At 37.8% G+C, this 17385-nt stretch overlaps 1 protein-coding gene across 4 annotated transcripts in view; it reads right to left on the minus strand.

Moving 5' to 3' along the window:
• LOC124802909 (synaptotagmin 1-like) overlaps positions 1-17385 on the minus strand; it is a 1021155-nt gene that overhangs the window by 88844 nt on the left and 914926 nt on the right. For all 4 annotated transcript variants that reach the window (XM_047263978.1, XM_047263977.1, XM_047263975.1 and 1 more), the window contains one exon: positions 1031-1207. In XM_047263978.1, the coding sequence (XP_047119934.1) occupies positions 1031-1207 (177 nt within the window). The remainder of the gene's footprint in view (positions 1-1030; positions 1208-17385) is intronic.

The raw sequence follows: 17385 nt of genomic DNA on the forward strand, positions 1-17385 counted from the left end.
AATTAATAAAACACTGCAATTGATGACATCTCCATCATCTGTTAAATGTTGTTAACTCTTTCACTTTTTTTTATACATTTGCACTGCAAATGCAATTGCTGAACATTTACAGACAATAACAACCGGAAAATTTGCACACAAGTAAATAAATTTACTTTTGGATAAACCAGAGTAGCTTGAAACCATGGAATCCACTGTTCACAACAAATTCAATTTCATGATAAAAACTATTTTGTCCCCTACAGTCAAAGTTCCTACAGATCCATTAGCATAAAAGAGACAACTGCAGTGCAAACAAGTGTCAGAAAAAATAAAGTCAGTCTGGCAGGCAGTCTTTTGTCTAAAACTGCTCAGAAGCTGCACCAAGAACTTCATACTGAAGAAATTCTTGGTGTAATTGAGACACTAAACTTGTCTTCTAATCTCTGGATTGAACACTGATCCAGTGCCAAAATAACATATTTCAGCATCCACACAATCATTTCTATGTTTTGTTTGGGAGAAAGTGAACTTAGCTGAGACAGAGAAGATTTATCTCAACCAGTAACTTGTTTCCTTTGTCTGAAAGCTTTAGGACAATGAAGATAAATATGTTTTGATAATGTATCGAAAGATTTTATATTCAAATGATTCAAAGAAGCTGTAGAAGAAAGAACTGTATTTTGCAGACAAAGGTTGTTACTTTGGAGAGAAATTTTCTATCATAGATGAGACAAACTTGGAGAGAGTTGTAATAATGCAGAGACATTATGCAGTATAACCAGCACACAACAATGGATGTCAGCGTGAATCCTATGGGAGAATACACTAAACTAACACAAACTAACCCGGGAAGTGTTGTCTGAAAGACACTCGTTTTTTTACATCATCAGATTAAAAAGACACTGAATTTATTGCCCAAATGTAGCACTCTTGCTAAAAATTGACTGTGCAAGGAGTGTGTAGAGTCCATTTGAATTTATCCACCCAGAAAGACATGCGTTTCAAAGCAGTTGGGATATTTGGAAATGACTAAGAGGAAATTACCTACCTGTCCACCTTCACCCTCAACACTTTGCAACTCACGCCACTCTTCAATTGTTTGTGCCAAATCAACTTGGCACAATGGGACTTTTACCTCACCAATCTGATCATGCTTTGAGAATCGATCAAAATCAAAAATAGCAAAAACCAGTGTTTTATTCATTGCTTCAGCATATGGCACACCCTGTAAAATACAATAAAAATTGTTTTCATTCAAACTCATTTGATTTTTGAATACATTTTATCTAATGATATAACAGTTGTGGAAAAATTTTCAGTAAAACTACACAATGTGCATATAATAGTTTGCTGTTATAATTGTACAAGTAAAAAAAATGACAGAATAAGCTAATTACTTGATTTTATACAAATTAAAAAAGGACATAAAATTCCATAACAAAACTTATGCCAAATACAGCTAGGAAAAAAATCTCAATTTAACATAATGAATTGTAGTGATAAAAGGTACCGTATTTACTCGAATCTAAGCCGCACTCGAATCTAAGCCGCACCTGAAAAATGAGACTCGAAATCAAGGAAAAAAATTTTTCCCGAATCTAAGCCGCACCTGAAATTTGAGATTCGAAATTCAAGGGGGGGAGAGAAGATTTAGGCCGCACCTCCAAATCGAAACAAAGTTGGTCCACTGTAATATGAGACACAATTTAGGTCGAATGAATGACGATACAGCTACAGTAGTTTGTTTCGAGTCGTAAGCATAGCAGTTAAGCTTTACCAGGTAGCCATTGCAATGCGTCAGGCGTTCCATCCGTATTTATACTGGTACCCTTCCTTTTTCAAGTGCTTCGTCTGGGTTGAATTGATTGCTTATTTTTCTTTGATGTGATAAGTGCCGTTACTTTGTTATAGGTGTTTATGTCACTCAAAGCTGAAAATGCATTGTTGTACTGTGTCACGCATTGTTTGTCGCATTCTGATAATGAGTGTTTACGACCTGTCGCCGTCGCGGCATGGCTTGCTTTTGTACGCGCTACCCGCCGCTTCCAATTGAAAAAAAAAAAAAAAAAATAAATAAATAAAAATAAATAAATAAATAAAATCATCTCATTAGCGAAACAATGGCAAGAGACTGCAATTTGTTGTTACTTACAGTGCTGCTTTCTTTGATAATGATCAACTAGAACCAAATAATAGACTGGGTATGATAGAAGATGTTGTGAAGGAGAGTTTAGCGAAAATTTTTCTCCGGTTGAATATCTTTGCAGATGCCTCTTTAGTACATTACCTTCTGCACAGAAATTAGTCATTTAAGATTTAAAAATCTAGTCAGTTGTCGTGCTTCATTTCTGACTGTATCTCTAATCGGCTTAAGAATAATACTAATATAAACATGGCATGATATGTATATTCTTCCGCGATTGCTGTTGTCTCACTCTAGTTTTGTAGTTTATTAGGCAGACAGGATTTAAATGAAGTAGCAGCAAACACAAAAGAAAACGTGGCAAAATGTTTATATTCGTATTATTCTTATAATGAAGAGAATACTGCATGTGATTCACAATTCATAAAAGTTCCTATTAGCAACCATCTCTTATCACAGGTAGGAAAAAATTCAGAACGTAGAGTTGGCCATATTGACAAACATCCCAAACAGTCTTGCCAGTCGGATTTTCGTAGTACATTGAAAGGCTGCTACATTCGAAGATGAACAATATGGAATTTGAATTTACTTCGTTGGATAATGTATGAAAATGCAGTGGTCGAAACTCGGGGCGGAGAAAAAAAGCTCATCTTCCATCTTTTTCTTTTCTTTTTTTTTAAATTTATTTACTGTCGCAGAGGTTTTGGCGCCAGTATTTATCTTTGGCCTGCAAAGCATGCCTGTGTAGCGCTACATATATTCGATGGCACAAGTTACTTGTGGCGGCACCTACCAACATTTTACAGAACTTCCGCTTACTTTGCACTCGATTCTAAGCCGCAGGCGGTTTTTTGGATTACAAAAACCGGAAAAAAAGCATGGCTTGGATTCGAGTAAATACGGTAAGTCATGTGTCAAAACATGAAGTATTTACAACCTTCCAGACTTCTTTTTCTTTGTGCAGTAACTTAACAGTTTTGCACTTATCTTGGTCTCTCAGGGTTCTGTATGTGGTACAGTCCACAAATAACCTCCGTATACTCATTTTAAACTTGTCAGCAGGTCCTATGACTTTATCTCTGAACTTCCCATCTCTGTATACTCAGAGACTCAACTCCTGAGTCTCCACCACTGCCCATTTAACTGTAAACTCATTGCTAGAGTCTAGTCAGGTACAAGTGGACTCAACTAGCATAAAAAGGAGAGCGAGTACATGAGTTTGCAAGTATAACCGTGGACTCACACCATTGCTGTTACAATTGCAACTGTTGGGCATGTGATCGGTCCCAATCGGATCATGCAAAAGCTGTTGTGTTTCTATCTTCAGAGTTTTCAAGGAGCTCTCATTATTTCTCCATAAATTCTTTTTCTATCTCCATTCCAACTTGCCCTTGGTCCTGTGGTGATTCATTCTGTGGCAGTACTTTTGTTGAGTTTCAGCTGACAATGTCTGCTGGACTAATAAGATTCTTTCTAAATCACTTTTGATCTCATGGATGCAGCATATTTTTGTGTAAGTGCATGCATATGTGTGTGTGTGTGTGTGGGGGGGGGGGGGGGGAGATATACAGGGTGTTCAAAAAGAAGTGTCAAATACTTTGAAAGGTGGTAGTGCTCATCAAAACAAAACAAAAAATAAGTCTCATGGGTATGGGAAGGCATACTTTCTTATATAAGTCCAATAAACATGGGACTGGAAATGCATACTTTCAGTGAACAGTGTGTACAGGAAGTGTCTGACATGGTGTCCATTCATGAAAATGCACTTCTCTGCCTCTGGTGGAAGGAATAACACACTCTTTGAATTATACCCAGTTGTTGTTGTAACTGCTGGCACTCATTGAAGATGCAATCCTGTAGTGTCTCCACATCATTGATTGGTATGGCATAGACCAATTCCTTCAAGTGTCATCATGCTCAAAAGTCTAGGGGTTCACATCTGGGGAACGAGCAGGCCAAGGTGTGGGGCCCCCGACCAATCCAACGGTCCTGAAATGTATACAACAGATGTTTGCACACATTGTGACAAACGTGTGCTGGTGTGCCATCATGCATGAATCACATTTTTATTCATTGTTGCAATGGCACAGCCTCCAGAAATATAGGCAATACATTAATGAGAAAGTCCAGGTAATGCATGCCAGTTAACCTTTCTGGTAGCATGTATGGCCCCAATTAATCTATTGCCAAGTATGCCTGCCCATACATTGATTGAGAATTGCGTTGATGCCCTCTTTCCGAATTGCTTCGGGGTTTACATCTGTCGATACATACTGGTTGTCGAAATTCACAACATCTTCTCTTGTGAACCCTGCATCATTGGTAAATAAAATCTTGGATGTGAACGGTGGTTCTGCAGCACACTTCTGCAACAGCCATTTACAGAACTGCCACCTGCCATGATGATCCTGTGGCCTTATGGCCTGAATGTGCTGTAGATGATATGCTAACAGTAGTTGTTCATGACATACTCCCTCCTCCCCCCCCCCCCCCCCCCCCCCCCCCCCCCCCAAGATAAAACAGTGAAACACGCTTTCTGCTGCTGATAATCATTACACACTGATTTCAGGGGTCTCTACCACTGAACGTGAGACATGCTTCTTCTACTGTCAGTCTTCTGAGGTGAAAGGGTACCTGTGTCCCTCAGACACTGGAAAATCTTACCAAACAGATTATCAGAGGACACTCTGTGCTGTGGATATTTTTCAGTGTGGCGGGCACAGGCTCATAGGCTATGTCCATTTGCTAAACCATAGCAGAATATTGTATCCGCCATTTCAGCTGTCAAGTAGTAGAATTCCATTGCTAACAAATGGTGGAAGAGAGAAAATGTAAATGTACTACACCATTTGTACGTAGAGACAGCTTAATAGCAGTAAATGCATAAGTGAACCCGCATTTGGAAGAAGGTAAAATACTACAATTTGTACCCATGGTTGACAGTACTGTACAAGAAGGCACACAAACACGATGAAACCTAATGTAGCCTAAAACACAACTCGAATGACACAACTGACTGCAGACTACCTAATGTTAGGTAGAGAACTGTGAGTAAGACATCATAATAGCCTGCTGACACATTTGACAGGGCACTGATTCAACAACTATACTAATATCCACAAGCAAGCGACACATGTCCTTCCTATAAACACTTGTTTATCTCAGAAAGCTGTTTCCGGACCCATATTTATTGGATTTATTTTTCTTGTTTTGATGAGTACAACCACCTCTGAAAGTACTCTACATTTTTTGGACACCCTGGATATAAGGACTATCCCAGCAGGTATCAGACCTGATGTATATTTATTTATTAATTGTTCTGTGGGACCACATTTAGGAGAAGTCTCCATGGTCATGGAACGAGTCAATACATGAAATTATAACACGATTGTAGAAACAGATAAAATGAAATATAAGAAACATATTCAGGTGACAAGTCGTTAGTTTAAATAAAGAAAATCAAGAATGTAACACTGGAATTTGCTTAATTTTTTAGCTCTTCCAGGAGCTCCTCGACAGAATAGAAGGAGTGAGCCATGAGGAAACTCTTCAGTTTAGACTTAAAAGTGTTTGGGCTACTGCTAAGATTTTTGAGTTCTTGTGGTAGCTTATTGAAAATGGATGCAGCAGAATACTGCACTCCTTTCTGCACAAGAGTCAAGGAAGTGCATTCCGCATGCAGATTTGATTTCTGCCTAGTATTAACTGAGTGAAAGCTGCTAACTCTTGGGAAAAGCTAATATTGCTAACAACAAACGACATTAAAGAAAATACATACTGTGAGGGCAATGTCAAAATTCCCAGACTATTGAATAGGGGTCGACAAGAGGTTTTCGAACTTACACCATACATAGCTCGAACAGCCCGTTTTTGAGCCAAAAATACCCTTTTTGAATCAGAAGAATTACCCCAAAAAATAATACCATATGACATAAGCGTATGAAAATATGCGAAGTATACTACTTTTCGTGTTGAAATGTCACTTATTTCAGATACTGTTCTAATGGTAAATAAAGCGGCATTTAGTTTCTGAACAAGATCCTGAACATGGGCTTTCCACAACAACTTACTATCTATCCGTACGCCTAGGAACTTGAACTGTTCCGTCTTGCTTATAACATGCCCATTCTGTCTGGTCAGTTCTTGTTGAATTGTGGGTTAGAAACTGTAAAAACTGAGTCTTACTGTGATTTAGCATCAAATTATTTTCCACAAGCCACGAACTTATATCATGAACTACATTATTTGATAATGTTTCAATATTACACACAAGATCCTTCACTACCAAGGTGGTGTCATCAGCAAACAGAAATATTTTTGAATCACCTGTAATACTAGAAGGCATATCATTTACATAAATAAGAAACAGCAGTGGCCCCAACACCGACCCTTGGGGAACGCCCCATTTAACAGTGCCCCATTGGGACTGAACATCATTACCACTCTCAATATTGCAGAGGATTACCTTCTGCTTTCTGTTCTTAAAGTAGGAGGCGAGCCAATTGTAAGCTACTCCCCTTACTCCATAATGGTCCAACTTCTGCAGTAATATTTTGTGGTCAACACAGTCAAAAGCCTTCATTAAATCAAAGAAAACACCTAGCGTTCGCAACCTTTTATTTAATCCGTCCAAAACCTCACAGAGAAAAGAGACTATAGCATTTTCAGTTGTTAAGCCATTTCTAAAACCAAACTGTACATTTGACAGCAAATTATGTGAATTTAAATGCTGCAGTAACCTTGTATATACAACCCTCTCGATAACTTTAGCAAACACCGATGGCATACAAATAGGTCTATAATTGTCAACATTATCCCTGTCTCCCTTTTTATAAAGTGGCTTCACTACCGAGTGCTTTAATCGGTCAGGAAACCGACCACTCCTAAAGGAAAAGTTACAGATATGGCTAAGTACTGAGCTAACATACGTGGAACAATACTTCAGTATTCTGCTAGATACCCCGTCATATCCATGAGAGTTCTTGGTCTTTAGTGATTTAATTATTAACTCAATCTCCCTCTTGTCAGTATCATGGAGGAGCATTTCAGGTAACAGTCTCGGAACACTTTTTTCTAAGAGCGCTATATGATTCCCTGTTGGGACTCGGTTTCTATTTAGTTCACCTGCTATATTCAGAAAGTGATTATTAAGTACTGTCATATATGCGACTTATCAGTAACATGGACATCCCCACTACGCACTGATTCTATATTCTTGATCTGTCTCTGCAGACCAGCCACTTCCTTTACGACTGACCATATGGTTTTAATTTTATCCTGAGACTTAGCTATTCTATCTGCATACCACATACTTTTTGCCTTCCTAATAACTTTTTTAAGCACCTTACAATACTGTTTGTAATGGGCTGCTGCATTTAGATTTTGACTGTTTCTAACGTTTTGATATAATTGCCACTTTGTTCTACAAGATATTCTTATCCCTTTAATCAGCCACCCAGGCTGCCTGTTTGTGCTAGTACCCTGTTTTGAACGTTCTAACGGAAAGCAACTTTCAAAGAGCACGAGAAAAGTCTTGAGGAAAGCATTATATTTATCGTCTACTGTATCAGCACTATAAACATCTTGCCACTCTTGTTCCTTGATAAGGTTTACAAAAATCTGTACAGCAACTGGATCAGCTTTCCTAAAAAGTTGGTAACTATATTTAACATGTGTTGCAGCACAAAAATCTTCTAGACTTAAAATTTGTGCATCATGATCTGAAAGGCCATTCACCTTTTTGCTAACAGAATGCCCTTCTAATAATGACGAATGAACAAAAATATTGTCTATGGTTGTTCTACTGTTCCCTTGCACTCTCGTTGGAAAGAATACGGTTTGCATAAGATTATATGAATTAAGGAGGTCTACCAGCATCCTTTTCCTTGCACACTCACTTATGCAATTAATATTGAAGTCACCACATATAACTAACTTTTTGTATTTCCTATAAAGTGAACCAAGAACCTCCTCTAACTTTAGCAAAAATGTTGTGAAATCGGAGTCTGGGGATCTATAAATAACAACAGTAAGAAGTTTAGCTCCACTAAATTTAACCACACCTGCACAACATTCAAACATCTTTTCAGTGCAGTACTTTGAAACATCAATTGACTCAAATGGGATACCGTTTTTCACATACATGGCTACTCCCCCACGCTGCAAAGAGCTCCTAGAAAAGCTGCCAGCCAACCTGTATCCTGGTAAAGGAAGCCTCTGAATTATCTCCTTATTTAAGAAGTGTTCAGATATACCAATAATTTCAGAGTCAACATCTATAAGCAGTTCTCTAACTTTATCTCTAATACCTTGTATATTTTGATGAAATATACTAATTCCCTCATTAATCGGATACCCAAGCTTTGTAGAAAGTGGTTTCTTTGTTAGAGAGACTTCCCTTAAGCAGGAATACCTATCAGCTGACTTCAATCTAAAAAAGGTACAGCTCTAACACCCACAACTACCGGAATTTTCCCATGAGTGATCCCACCACCCCCACCTATGCTGTCACCTATAAGTTTTGCCAACCTCCCCTTCCCATACCTGTTGAGGTGCAGGCCATGTCTAGTGAAATCCGTCCTACTGATAGACTCCACCGACACCACTGAAATGTGACTCATGCCTTTTGTCATCAGCGCACCCCCAAGTCTCAAGTTATTACGCCTGACGGCTGTATTAAGATGAGGCCGATCGTGACGCTGAAACAGTTCCACGAAATGCACATTCGTGTTGCCAGTCTGAGTGGCTACCTTTTCCAGGTCACCATCTATGTCATACTCCCCATCCCTATCAATACTATTACCAGCCCCACCCACAATCACTACCTGATCCTCTTTAGTAAAATCCCTACATAACCCCCCCTATGTTAAAAGTCACCTGAGCCAATCCTGCATTAGGTTTCACAATGCTGGTGACCTGGTACTCACTCCCCAAAACTTCCTGCAACTGCTGGCCTACACCTCTACCATGAGAACTACCTAACAGCAGAACCTTCTTCTTTCTCTTAGACTTTGCAACTGTCCTAGCCACCGTAACTGCTGAGGTCTGCTGCATACTTCCTACATCTACAGCTACTAGAGATTCCTCTCCACTAGACTCTGACAGTTGGTCATATCTATTACAAACACCAATAGTAAAACTATCTGAAAATCTCCTTCTCCTAGCAGATCTCTTGCCAACAGCCAGCTCCCATTCCCCAACCCCCTTCTCCCTCCTCGTCCTATCTAGCTCCTCCTGTGCGTTTTTCAACTGCACCTGAAGGGCACAGATCTTACGCTCCTGCTCCTCTATCAACTTACTCTTGCTACATAACCTGCAGTTCCAGGAGAGGATCTCACCAGAATGCCCACTGGCTTCCCCACTGCATTCCCCCCAGTGAAAATACTTCGAACAAGTCTCACACCGCAATCCACTACTCACGAACCTACGGCAAAGCCCACACTTCTCACTCATGGTAAAATTTTACAATTATTGAAACAAGAAAACAACTTTATCTAAGTTCTGCTACTACAATAAGAAGATGTTAAAAACTGACTACAATAATCACAAACTTGCTCTACAAGGGAACTAACTACTATTATTGACAGCATTAATCAACAACAAATGAGAATATAACAAAATACTAACACAGAAAGAAAACAGTTGTTGCTTCAAACAAATTCTATGGTAGAAAGTACCAACGTTATAAAATTAAGTTTGAAGTTTGAAAAGGCTATGTTGTTTAGTATGTGTGAGAGCTCTCAGTGAATAAGAAAAATATATAAAACTAATCACTGTTATGTGATAAAGTACTTTCATTTGAAAGGTCTTTGTCACAAACTCTGGGGCAGTCTGCTCCTTCATTTACAATAGTAAAATGTTGGATGGCAAACTTTAAGCAAGGTCATATGACCCGCCTATAAGAACATCTCAGTGGTCAACCAAATGACGTGACCATGCCAGAAATTGTGAGAAAAATCCAAAAAATGGCAGACATCATAGACATTTTAAAAAGTGTTGTACACCACTTACTGTCTGAAAATTTGGACATGAGAGAGCTGTGTGCAAGATGGGTCCCAAATTTACTTGCAGAGGAACAACAGCAGCAATGTGAGGGTTTTCCAGTTGAGTGTTTGGCAAGTTTTGCTCCATTAAAGCTGAGTTTTTGCTTTGATGCATATCCATAGATGAAACTTTGCATGTCAGATGAAGTAATAGTCAAAATAGCGGACTGACAGGGGAGAATCGGCTCCTAAGGAGGTGAAGACAGATCCATCTCCAGACAAGGTGATGGTGGCAGTTTTTTGGATGCACATGGGTTAACTTTCATTGATTATTTTCAGGAAGACAAGCAATCAATGGTGAGTATTACGTAAACTTATCACAGAGTTTGAGTGACAGACTGAAGAAAAAATGGTCACATTTAGAGAAAAAGAAAGTTTTGTTTCTTCATGACATTGCACCAGTCCATACATTCATTATCACCATGATAAAAATCAATGAGGTAAAGTTTGAACTGCTTCCTCATGCACAACATGCTCCAGATTTACCCTCCTTTGATTATATTCTGTTTACAAATTTGAAAAAGCTTGCCAAGAAACTTCAACAGAAGAACACGTTCTTTGTGAGAACAATGAACAAGATTCACTGAGAAATCCCCAGCTGTGGAAAGAAGAACAATTCTAAGTTACATTCCACAATTATTTTTTTAGGAAGAGTGATAATCCAGAGTGCATCCAGTTTGTGGTCATTCTTTGTTTCATGATTTAAATATAAATGTGCATGTTATTTGAAAGCTGAGAAGGCTTATAATGATAACCAAGTTTGGTATAAGTGTGCAGAGGGGCTCACATCCAAAAATGTCATATACTAAAGGGACAAATAGGTGAAGTAAAAATGACGAAGACGGTAGAAACTGAAGAGGGACTCATCCAAAAACGTACTATACTACAGGAGCAAACATGTAAAATAGTGTATTTATTGTATCAAAAGGAACATTTGCTCTAGAAATCTATAAAATTATGAGGAAGAATTACTGGCAAGTATTTTCCTTGGGGAAGTAAGACATCTTTATTCCTCTCATCCTCAAAACAGGTGAGGCACTCTCATGCAGTGGGTCTGAGTGACCTGCCCTTCCTTTTGATCCTTTCCCAATCTATCCCTCTCTCCTTCACAACGAAGAAACTATTAGTTCCAAAAGCCAGGTCATAAAAATCAATGGAGACAGTGTCAGAAGAATGAATGAAAGTAAAAGATGATTATTTATATGAAACTGAACTGTTGGGTAGTTGTGATGTAGTGACTTATGGCTGTGATATGTTTATATATGTAAACATATTTCCACTCAGCAACTGGAAGGTAACTTCCCATCACAGTGACTTTTGAAAGATCTCTCATAGCCTTTGGTTTTGGGTCATTTTTCCCTTTCTGTTAAAATTTTTCAGAGATGCCAACTTTTAAGAAGGCCAAGTAGTAATGTACTGGATAGTACAGGCAGAGGACATGGGAGGGGGGTGCATGGGCGGTAGTGGCAGGATACTTTAATGCATCACTAAATCAGACATTGCTGAAAAACCAATGCACCATTGAAACAAATGCAGTATATTCAAAGATTGCTATGTACAGAGGAAAGAGAACTGTGCAAGATAAACTGCATCATACCTGGTTATACATTATCATGAGTGAAGTCATACACCAGTTATGGTATTTGGTGTAATCAAAATTCTATGAGGTGCAGAAAAGGACAGGTATACCAACTGTTCACAAAAAATGTGAACAGAAATATTGTTGAGAATTCAAATTGTAAAGAATGATTTTCTCTTGTGCACCCTTTTAAGTGCTTTATGTACCTATGTTATATACCTATAAAGCAACAAAAAATAATAAAAATGGTAATTTTTGCCATGTCATTCATGAAGTCATAATTATTGGAGGAAATTTCTAATTATTACAATGTTTGCATCTCTTCCTTTTTACAACCTTTCCTGGTCCTTATTTTCTCTTTTTCTCTCTTGTTAAAGGATGTGCCTGAAAGCCTTAGATGATGCTATCAACTATATCTAACATATTTCTGGCAAGTAGTGTTTATTCATTTTTGCTTGGTCATAAAGAAATTTCAAATATTTGCCTGCATAAAACATATTTAGGAAGTAGGGAAACTCAAAAAATGTGTCTCTCAACACTTGCATGAAAGATTGCTCTGAACTGCAGGCAGCAGGCTGTATGGTCTCCCATAACACTAGAACAGCAAAAGGTGTCAAAGGACACCTTTCAACTTTTATTTATGCAGTAATGAATCCTATTTTTAACATTTTTCTTTCAAACTTTTTGACCATTCTTCATTTCTTATACTTTTGACAATAGTGCAACACAATTAACAAAATTTTCTTGATTTCATGGAAATTTCATGAAGTTGAAGTTGACCTAGTGAAGCGAAGATGATCAAATGATGTTAACTCATTTTTAGAATATTGTTGTTTTCACAATTAGAAAGATACTGGTTAACATCTTGATTTGATCAACATTTGCTTGCTCAAATGATGAGAGGTGTATTTTCAGAAGGATTTTCACAGTGCACACTGAAACATAGCTTTTCAGCTGTATTTTGTGTGTTCCTGTTGTCACTCACTTTATCAGTTAGAGAGGATCTGTAACAGGCTTTTGCAATTATGTTGCAACAGTGTGATCTTAGTAATGATTAGCCTTTGCATAGTCTGGGAAACTCAAATATTAAATAAGAAAGTGACTTTTCAGATTCAAGTGGTGATTATCTACCACAGTCAATTGATGATGAGGATAACAAGAGTGAGGGGGAGTTTTATCAGAAGATGTCTCCCCATCTCATTTCTTTCCACAACAACATCAGGAGTTAACTGGCACAATAGTGAAGATGGCAGTTAGAGATGGAACGGAATGTGAGATCACTAACACACCACTGCCAGGACGAGAGGGTGCTTTGAACATCCTGAACATCAGAGAGGGAGACCACTGCATATCGCTGCCAAATAATATATGACTGTCAGTAGTGCCTTGTAACTTATTTTTGATGAATCAGTGCAGCATTTCATAAAAAACACACAGAATTAAATGCTTGGAATAAAATAAGAAACTGCACTTGGATCGTATGCTGGATGAACTGAAGACAATGAATGGTATAATTTACATCAGAGGTGCTTTTCATGCTAGAGGTTGTAAACCTTTGATTCCATTCTTGGAGAGCTAATTTTACTCTGTCATCAAGTTTGATCTTACTTACTTAGTATGGAACAAGTTAATACAAAATTATCTGCACTGTTAGAACTGATGGGCAGTTACTTCCAAGTAAATTAAGGTGCAGGTTTACCCAGTTTATACCAAACAAATCTGACAAATATGGATTCAAGTTTTGGGCAGCTGCATAAATGGCATCCTAGTACATTTGCAATTCACTCCCATACCTTGGTGAGGAGATAGGCGAACCAGCCATTGGGAGAGTACATCATTCCGTCTCATGAAGATATTTCTAAACCAAGGACAGAGTGTGACAACAGCAACTTCTTCACATCTCTTCAGCTTGCCAAGAAACTTCAACAGAAGAAAACGTTCTTTGTGGGAACAACGAACAAGATTCACTGAGAAATCCCCAACTGTGGGAAGAAGAACAATTTTAAGTTACATTCCACCATCATTTTTTGAGGAAGGGTGATAATTCAGAGTGCATCTTGCCCATGCACCAAGGGAAGAAGAATAAGAATGTCATTATTTGCATCACATTATATCCTGAAGTAGCAGTGACCAAAGAAGGATAGAACAAACCAGAAACTGTTACCTTCTATAATGTCACGAAGTGTGGTGTGGATGTTATTGATCAAATTATTTGGAAATATTAAAATGGTTACTTAAATGAAATGAGTGATCTATGTCTTTTACAATATCCTAGATATGGCAGCAATAAATTTGTGGAATATTTTCATCAAATAACCAAAAATAGCCTGAAGATGAAAGCATTCATTCTTCAGTTGGTAAATAAACTCATAAATGGGAAACAACGAAGAGGGAGACAGGAGCTTTAAAAGAGCCAGTGGAATACAGAAATACAGGGAGTGCATAAAGAAAGATACTCTGCATGAGTAGTTACCTGTTCCCTATGAAATATGATCGAAATCCCGGAACATCATGTTATTGTTTCAGTGAGTGTTGTATACAGCTAGTGGTTCATACTATATACATTAACATGACACTTTGTCAAAATAATTCCACCAAATATATTAAAAAAAGATGCTGTGACTTACCAAACAAGAAAGTGCTGGTAGATAGACACAATAAAAAACACACAAACACACACACAAATTTCAAGCTTTCACAACCCACGGTTGCTTCATCAGGAAAGATGGAAGGAGAGGGAAAGACGAAAGGATGTGGGTTTTAAGGAAGAGGGTAAGGAGTCATTCCAATCCCGGGAGCGGAAAGACTTACCTTAGGGGGAAAAAGGGACAGGTCTACACTCGCACACACACACACACACACACACACACACACACACACACATATACAGACACAAGCAGACATATTCAAAGGCAAAGAGTTTGGGCAGAGATGTCAGCCCAAACTCTTTGCCTTTGAATATGTCTGCTTGTGTCTGTATATGTGTGGATGGATATGTGTGTGCGTGCTAGTGTATGCCCGTCTTTTTTTCCCCCTAAGGTAAGTCTTTCCGCTCCCGGGATTGGAATGACTCCTTACCCTCTCCCGTAAAGCCCACATCCTTTCATCTTTCCCTCCCCTTCCCTCTTTCCTGATGAAGCAACTGTGGGTTGCGAAAGTTTGAAATTTGTGTGTGTGTTTGTGTGTTTTTTATTGTGTCTTATCTACCAGCGCTTTCTTGTTTGGTAAGTCACAGCATCTTTTTTTAATATATTTTTCCCACATGGAATGTTTCTTTCTATTATATTAATATCATTAATTCCATCAAATGCAGTACATGTCAGTATGCAAATAATCGACATAGAAACACAATCTTATGAGTGGATGTGAAACTGTCTGATTAATTAAAACCCTTAAACATACTTTAAATACAGGGAATTTTTTGGAAACAGTTTAGTAATTTCCGTAACATTTCCAGTAATTTCATAAAGCAGGGTCAAAGCTATGCCTTGGTGGGAGCATTAAAAGAAGCAATTAACATGGACTAGCGTTAAAAATAACAGCGTAACGGCTTGAAATGGCATGAAAAATGTCATGCTGGGAGTAGTCCACTTTCACCCTCTTCAACATGCCCACTGGCCTGGAAGTGTCCAGAGTTTAATTAGTCTATCCAAAGTTCAAGTTCTCAACATAAAGCAAATATAAAAATTTCTATTTTAATTTTATGTGTTTATGACTGGGAGAAGTGATGTGTGCTGTCTAATGAATACTGCTCAGTTTCTAAACTACAATGTCCAAGGCAATTAAAAAATTATTATGGTGTTAAAAATTTGTAATTCTCATGGTGATGACAATTTTTCCATTAGCATATGGAGAATAGTTGACAACAGTTCATAATAGGAGACATGCTCTATGATATACATTATTTGTAAAGGAACTTCTAATGGAACAGTGACTACGGCACAATAAGTGTAAAACAAAGCTTAGGGACAGCTAGAGATACACTGAATAAAATGCTGAGTTTGTCACTCACTCATCCATCATACACTGGAGACCACTCAAAGAAAAACCCATGCCTAATTATAAGAAGGAATCATTTCATACCCAATACAAGATGGGTAGCAGAAATGATCCACAAACTATTGTCCATGTCACTGACATCCATCTGTCATAGAATCTTGAAACACATTCCGAGCTTAGAGATAATGAAGTACATTCCAAAGAATGATCTCTACAACAAGCAGTGTGAATTCTGAAAACTTTGTTATTCTGAAATCTGGCTTGTATTTTTCTCACATTACACCCTGAAAGCCATTGATCTAGACAATCAGGTGAATACAGTATTTCTCAAGTAGCAAAAAGCATTTGACTCAGTAACACACCATCATTCATTGATGAAAGTATGGTCATATTGGGTATCAAGTCAAATTTCTGACGTTATATGAGATTCCTTGGTAGGATGGAGGCAACATATTATCTTGCTTGGAGAATCGTTGACATATGCATAGAGGTGAAAATGGAATGCCAACAGTACAATGGCAGAAGGACTGACAGCTTTATTTAACCTTACTATTTCTTTAATTTTTTGTGTAGCTGCATTCACATTTGGATTGATAATGTCTAATTTCATGTGTACTTTTTGATATTCAAATCATTACTTCTGTTAAAAGTACATTATTAGTCAAAATGTATAATACAAAATACTGATGTATATAAACAGTTTTCTAGAATCCTGCAAGTGCAAATCACATTGGTTCATTACAATTGTTATAACATACCTGAGTTGTTCTCATATGGTTGATGAAATAATTTCATAGTATAACATTAAAAATGTAAATACTGTAATATTATTTCATTAATTATAACTTCATACATGCTGTGAAATTGTTTCATTAATCACATGAAAATGATGCAAGTATGTTATAACCACTGTATGAAGCCACTGTCATTTGTACATACAAAATGCTAGAAAACTGTTCATATACTTTAACATTTTGTGTTATACATTACCTGAATTTCTATGGCCCCTCTGTACATCCTAAAATAGTAATGATTAGATCTTGATAAAACTAAAATACCAGATAAGTGAATTTGGTGGTTCCCTTGTCCCAGTGCATGTTCTGCTACTGCTGATTTATCTGTACTGCACACATGACAATTGATCTTGTGTTCTTAAGGCATGTGTTAATGCTTCTTTTTGTAGTTCATACGTACACATGACCACAAATACAAGGGTTTTTATACACTCCTGCTGGATACACTTTCTTAGGATGTACAGATGGGGCGTAGAAATACAGGAGCACAAAAACAACTTTAACAGCATAAAACTGTAATCAGACAATTTCTCGACCTTAGCACAAAATAAAACAAACACTGCCAAATCTTCCCCACTACAATCTCAATAAAACACTTCAGCATGACACTCCAATCTTAGGCAGCAGTCTGACGACGTAATGAACTGACCACTTTGTGGATACACATAAATGAGCTTAATATGCTGAGCTTGTTTGAGACTGTAACTGCTTTGAAAGTTTTAAAGCCTCTGCTGACGTCTTCAGTATTGGAAGACAAAATATTCGGCAGAGAATTATGCCTTGGACCATGGCCTAGTGCCCATGAAACAAAAATCGCCTACATTGAAAATAATGGCTGTCAAAGCC

The sequence above is a fragment of the Schistocerca piceifrons genome, chromosome 6 (assembly GCF_021461385.2).
Source record: "Schistocerca piceifrons isolate TAMUIC-IGC-003096 chromosome 6, iqSchPice1.1, whole genome shotgun sequence".
NCBI lineage: Eukaryota > Metazoa > Arthropoda > Insecta > Orthoptera > Acrididae > Schistocerca > Schistocerca piceifrons.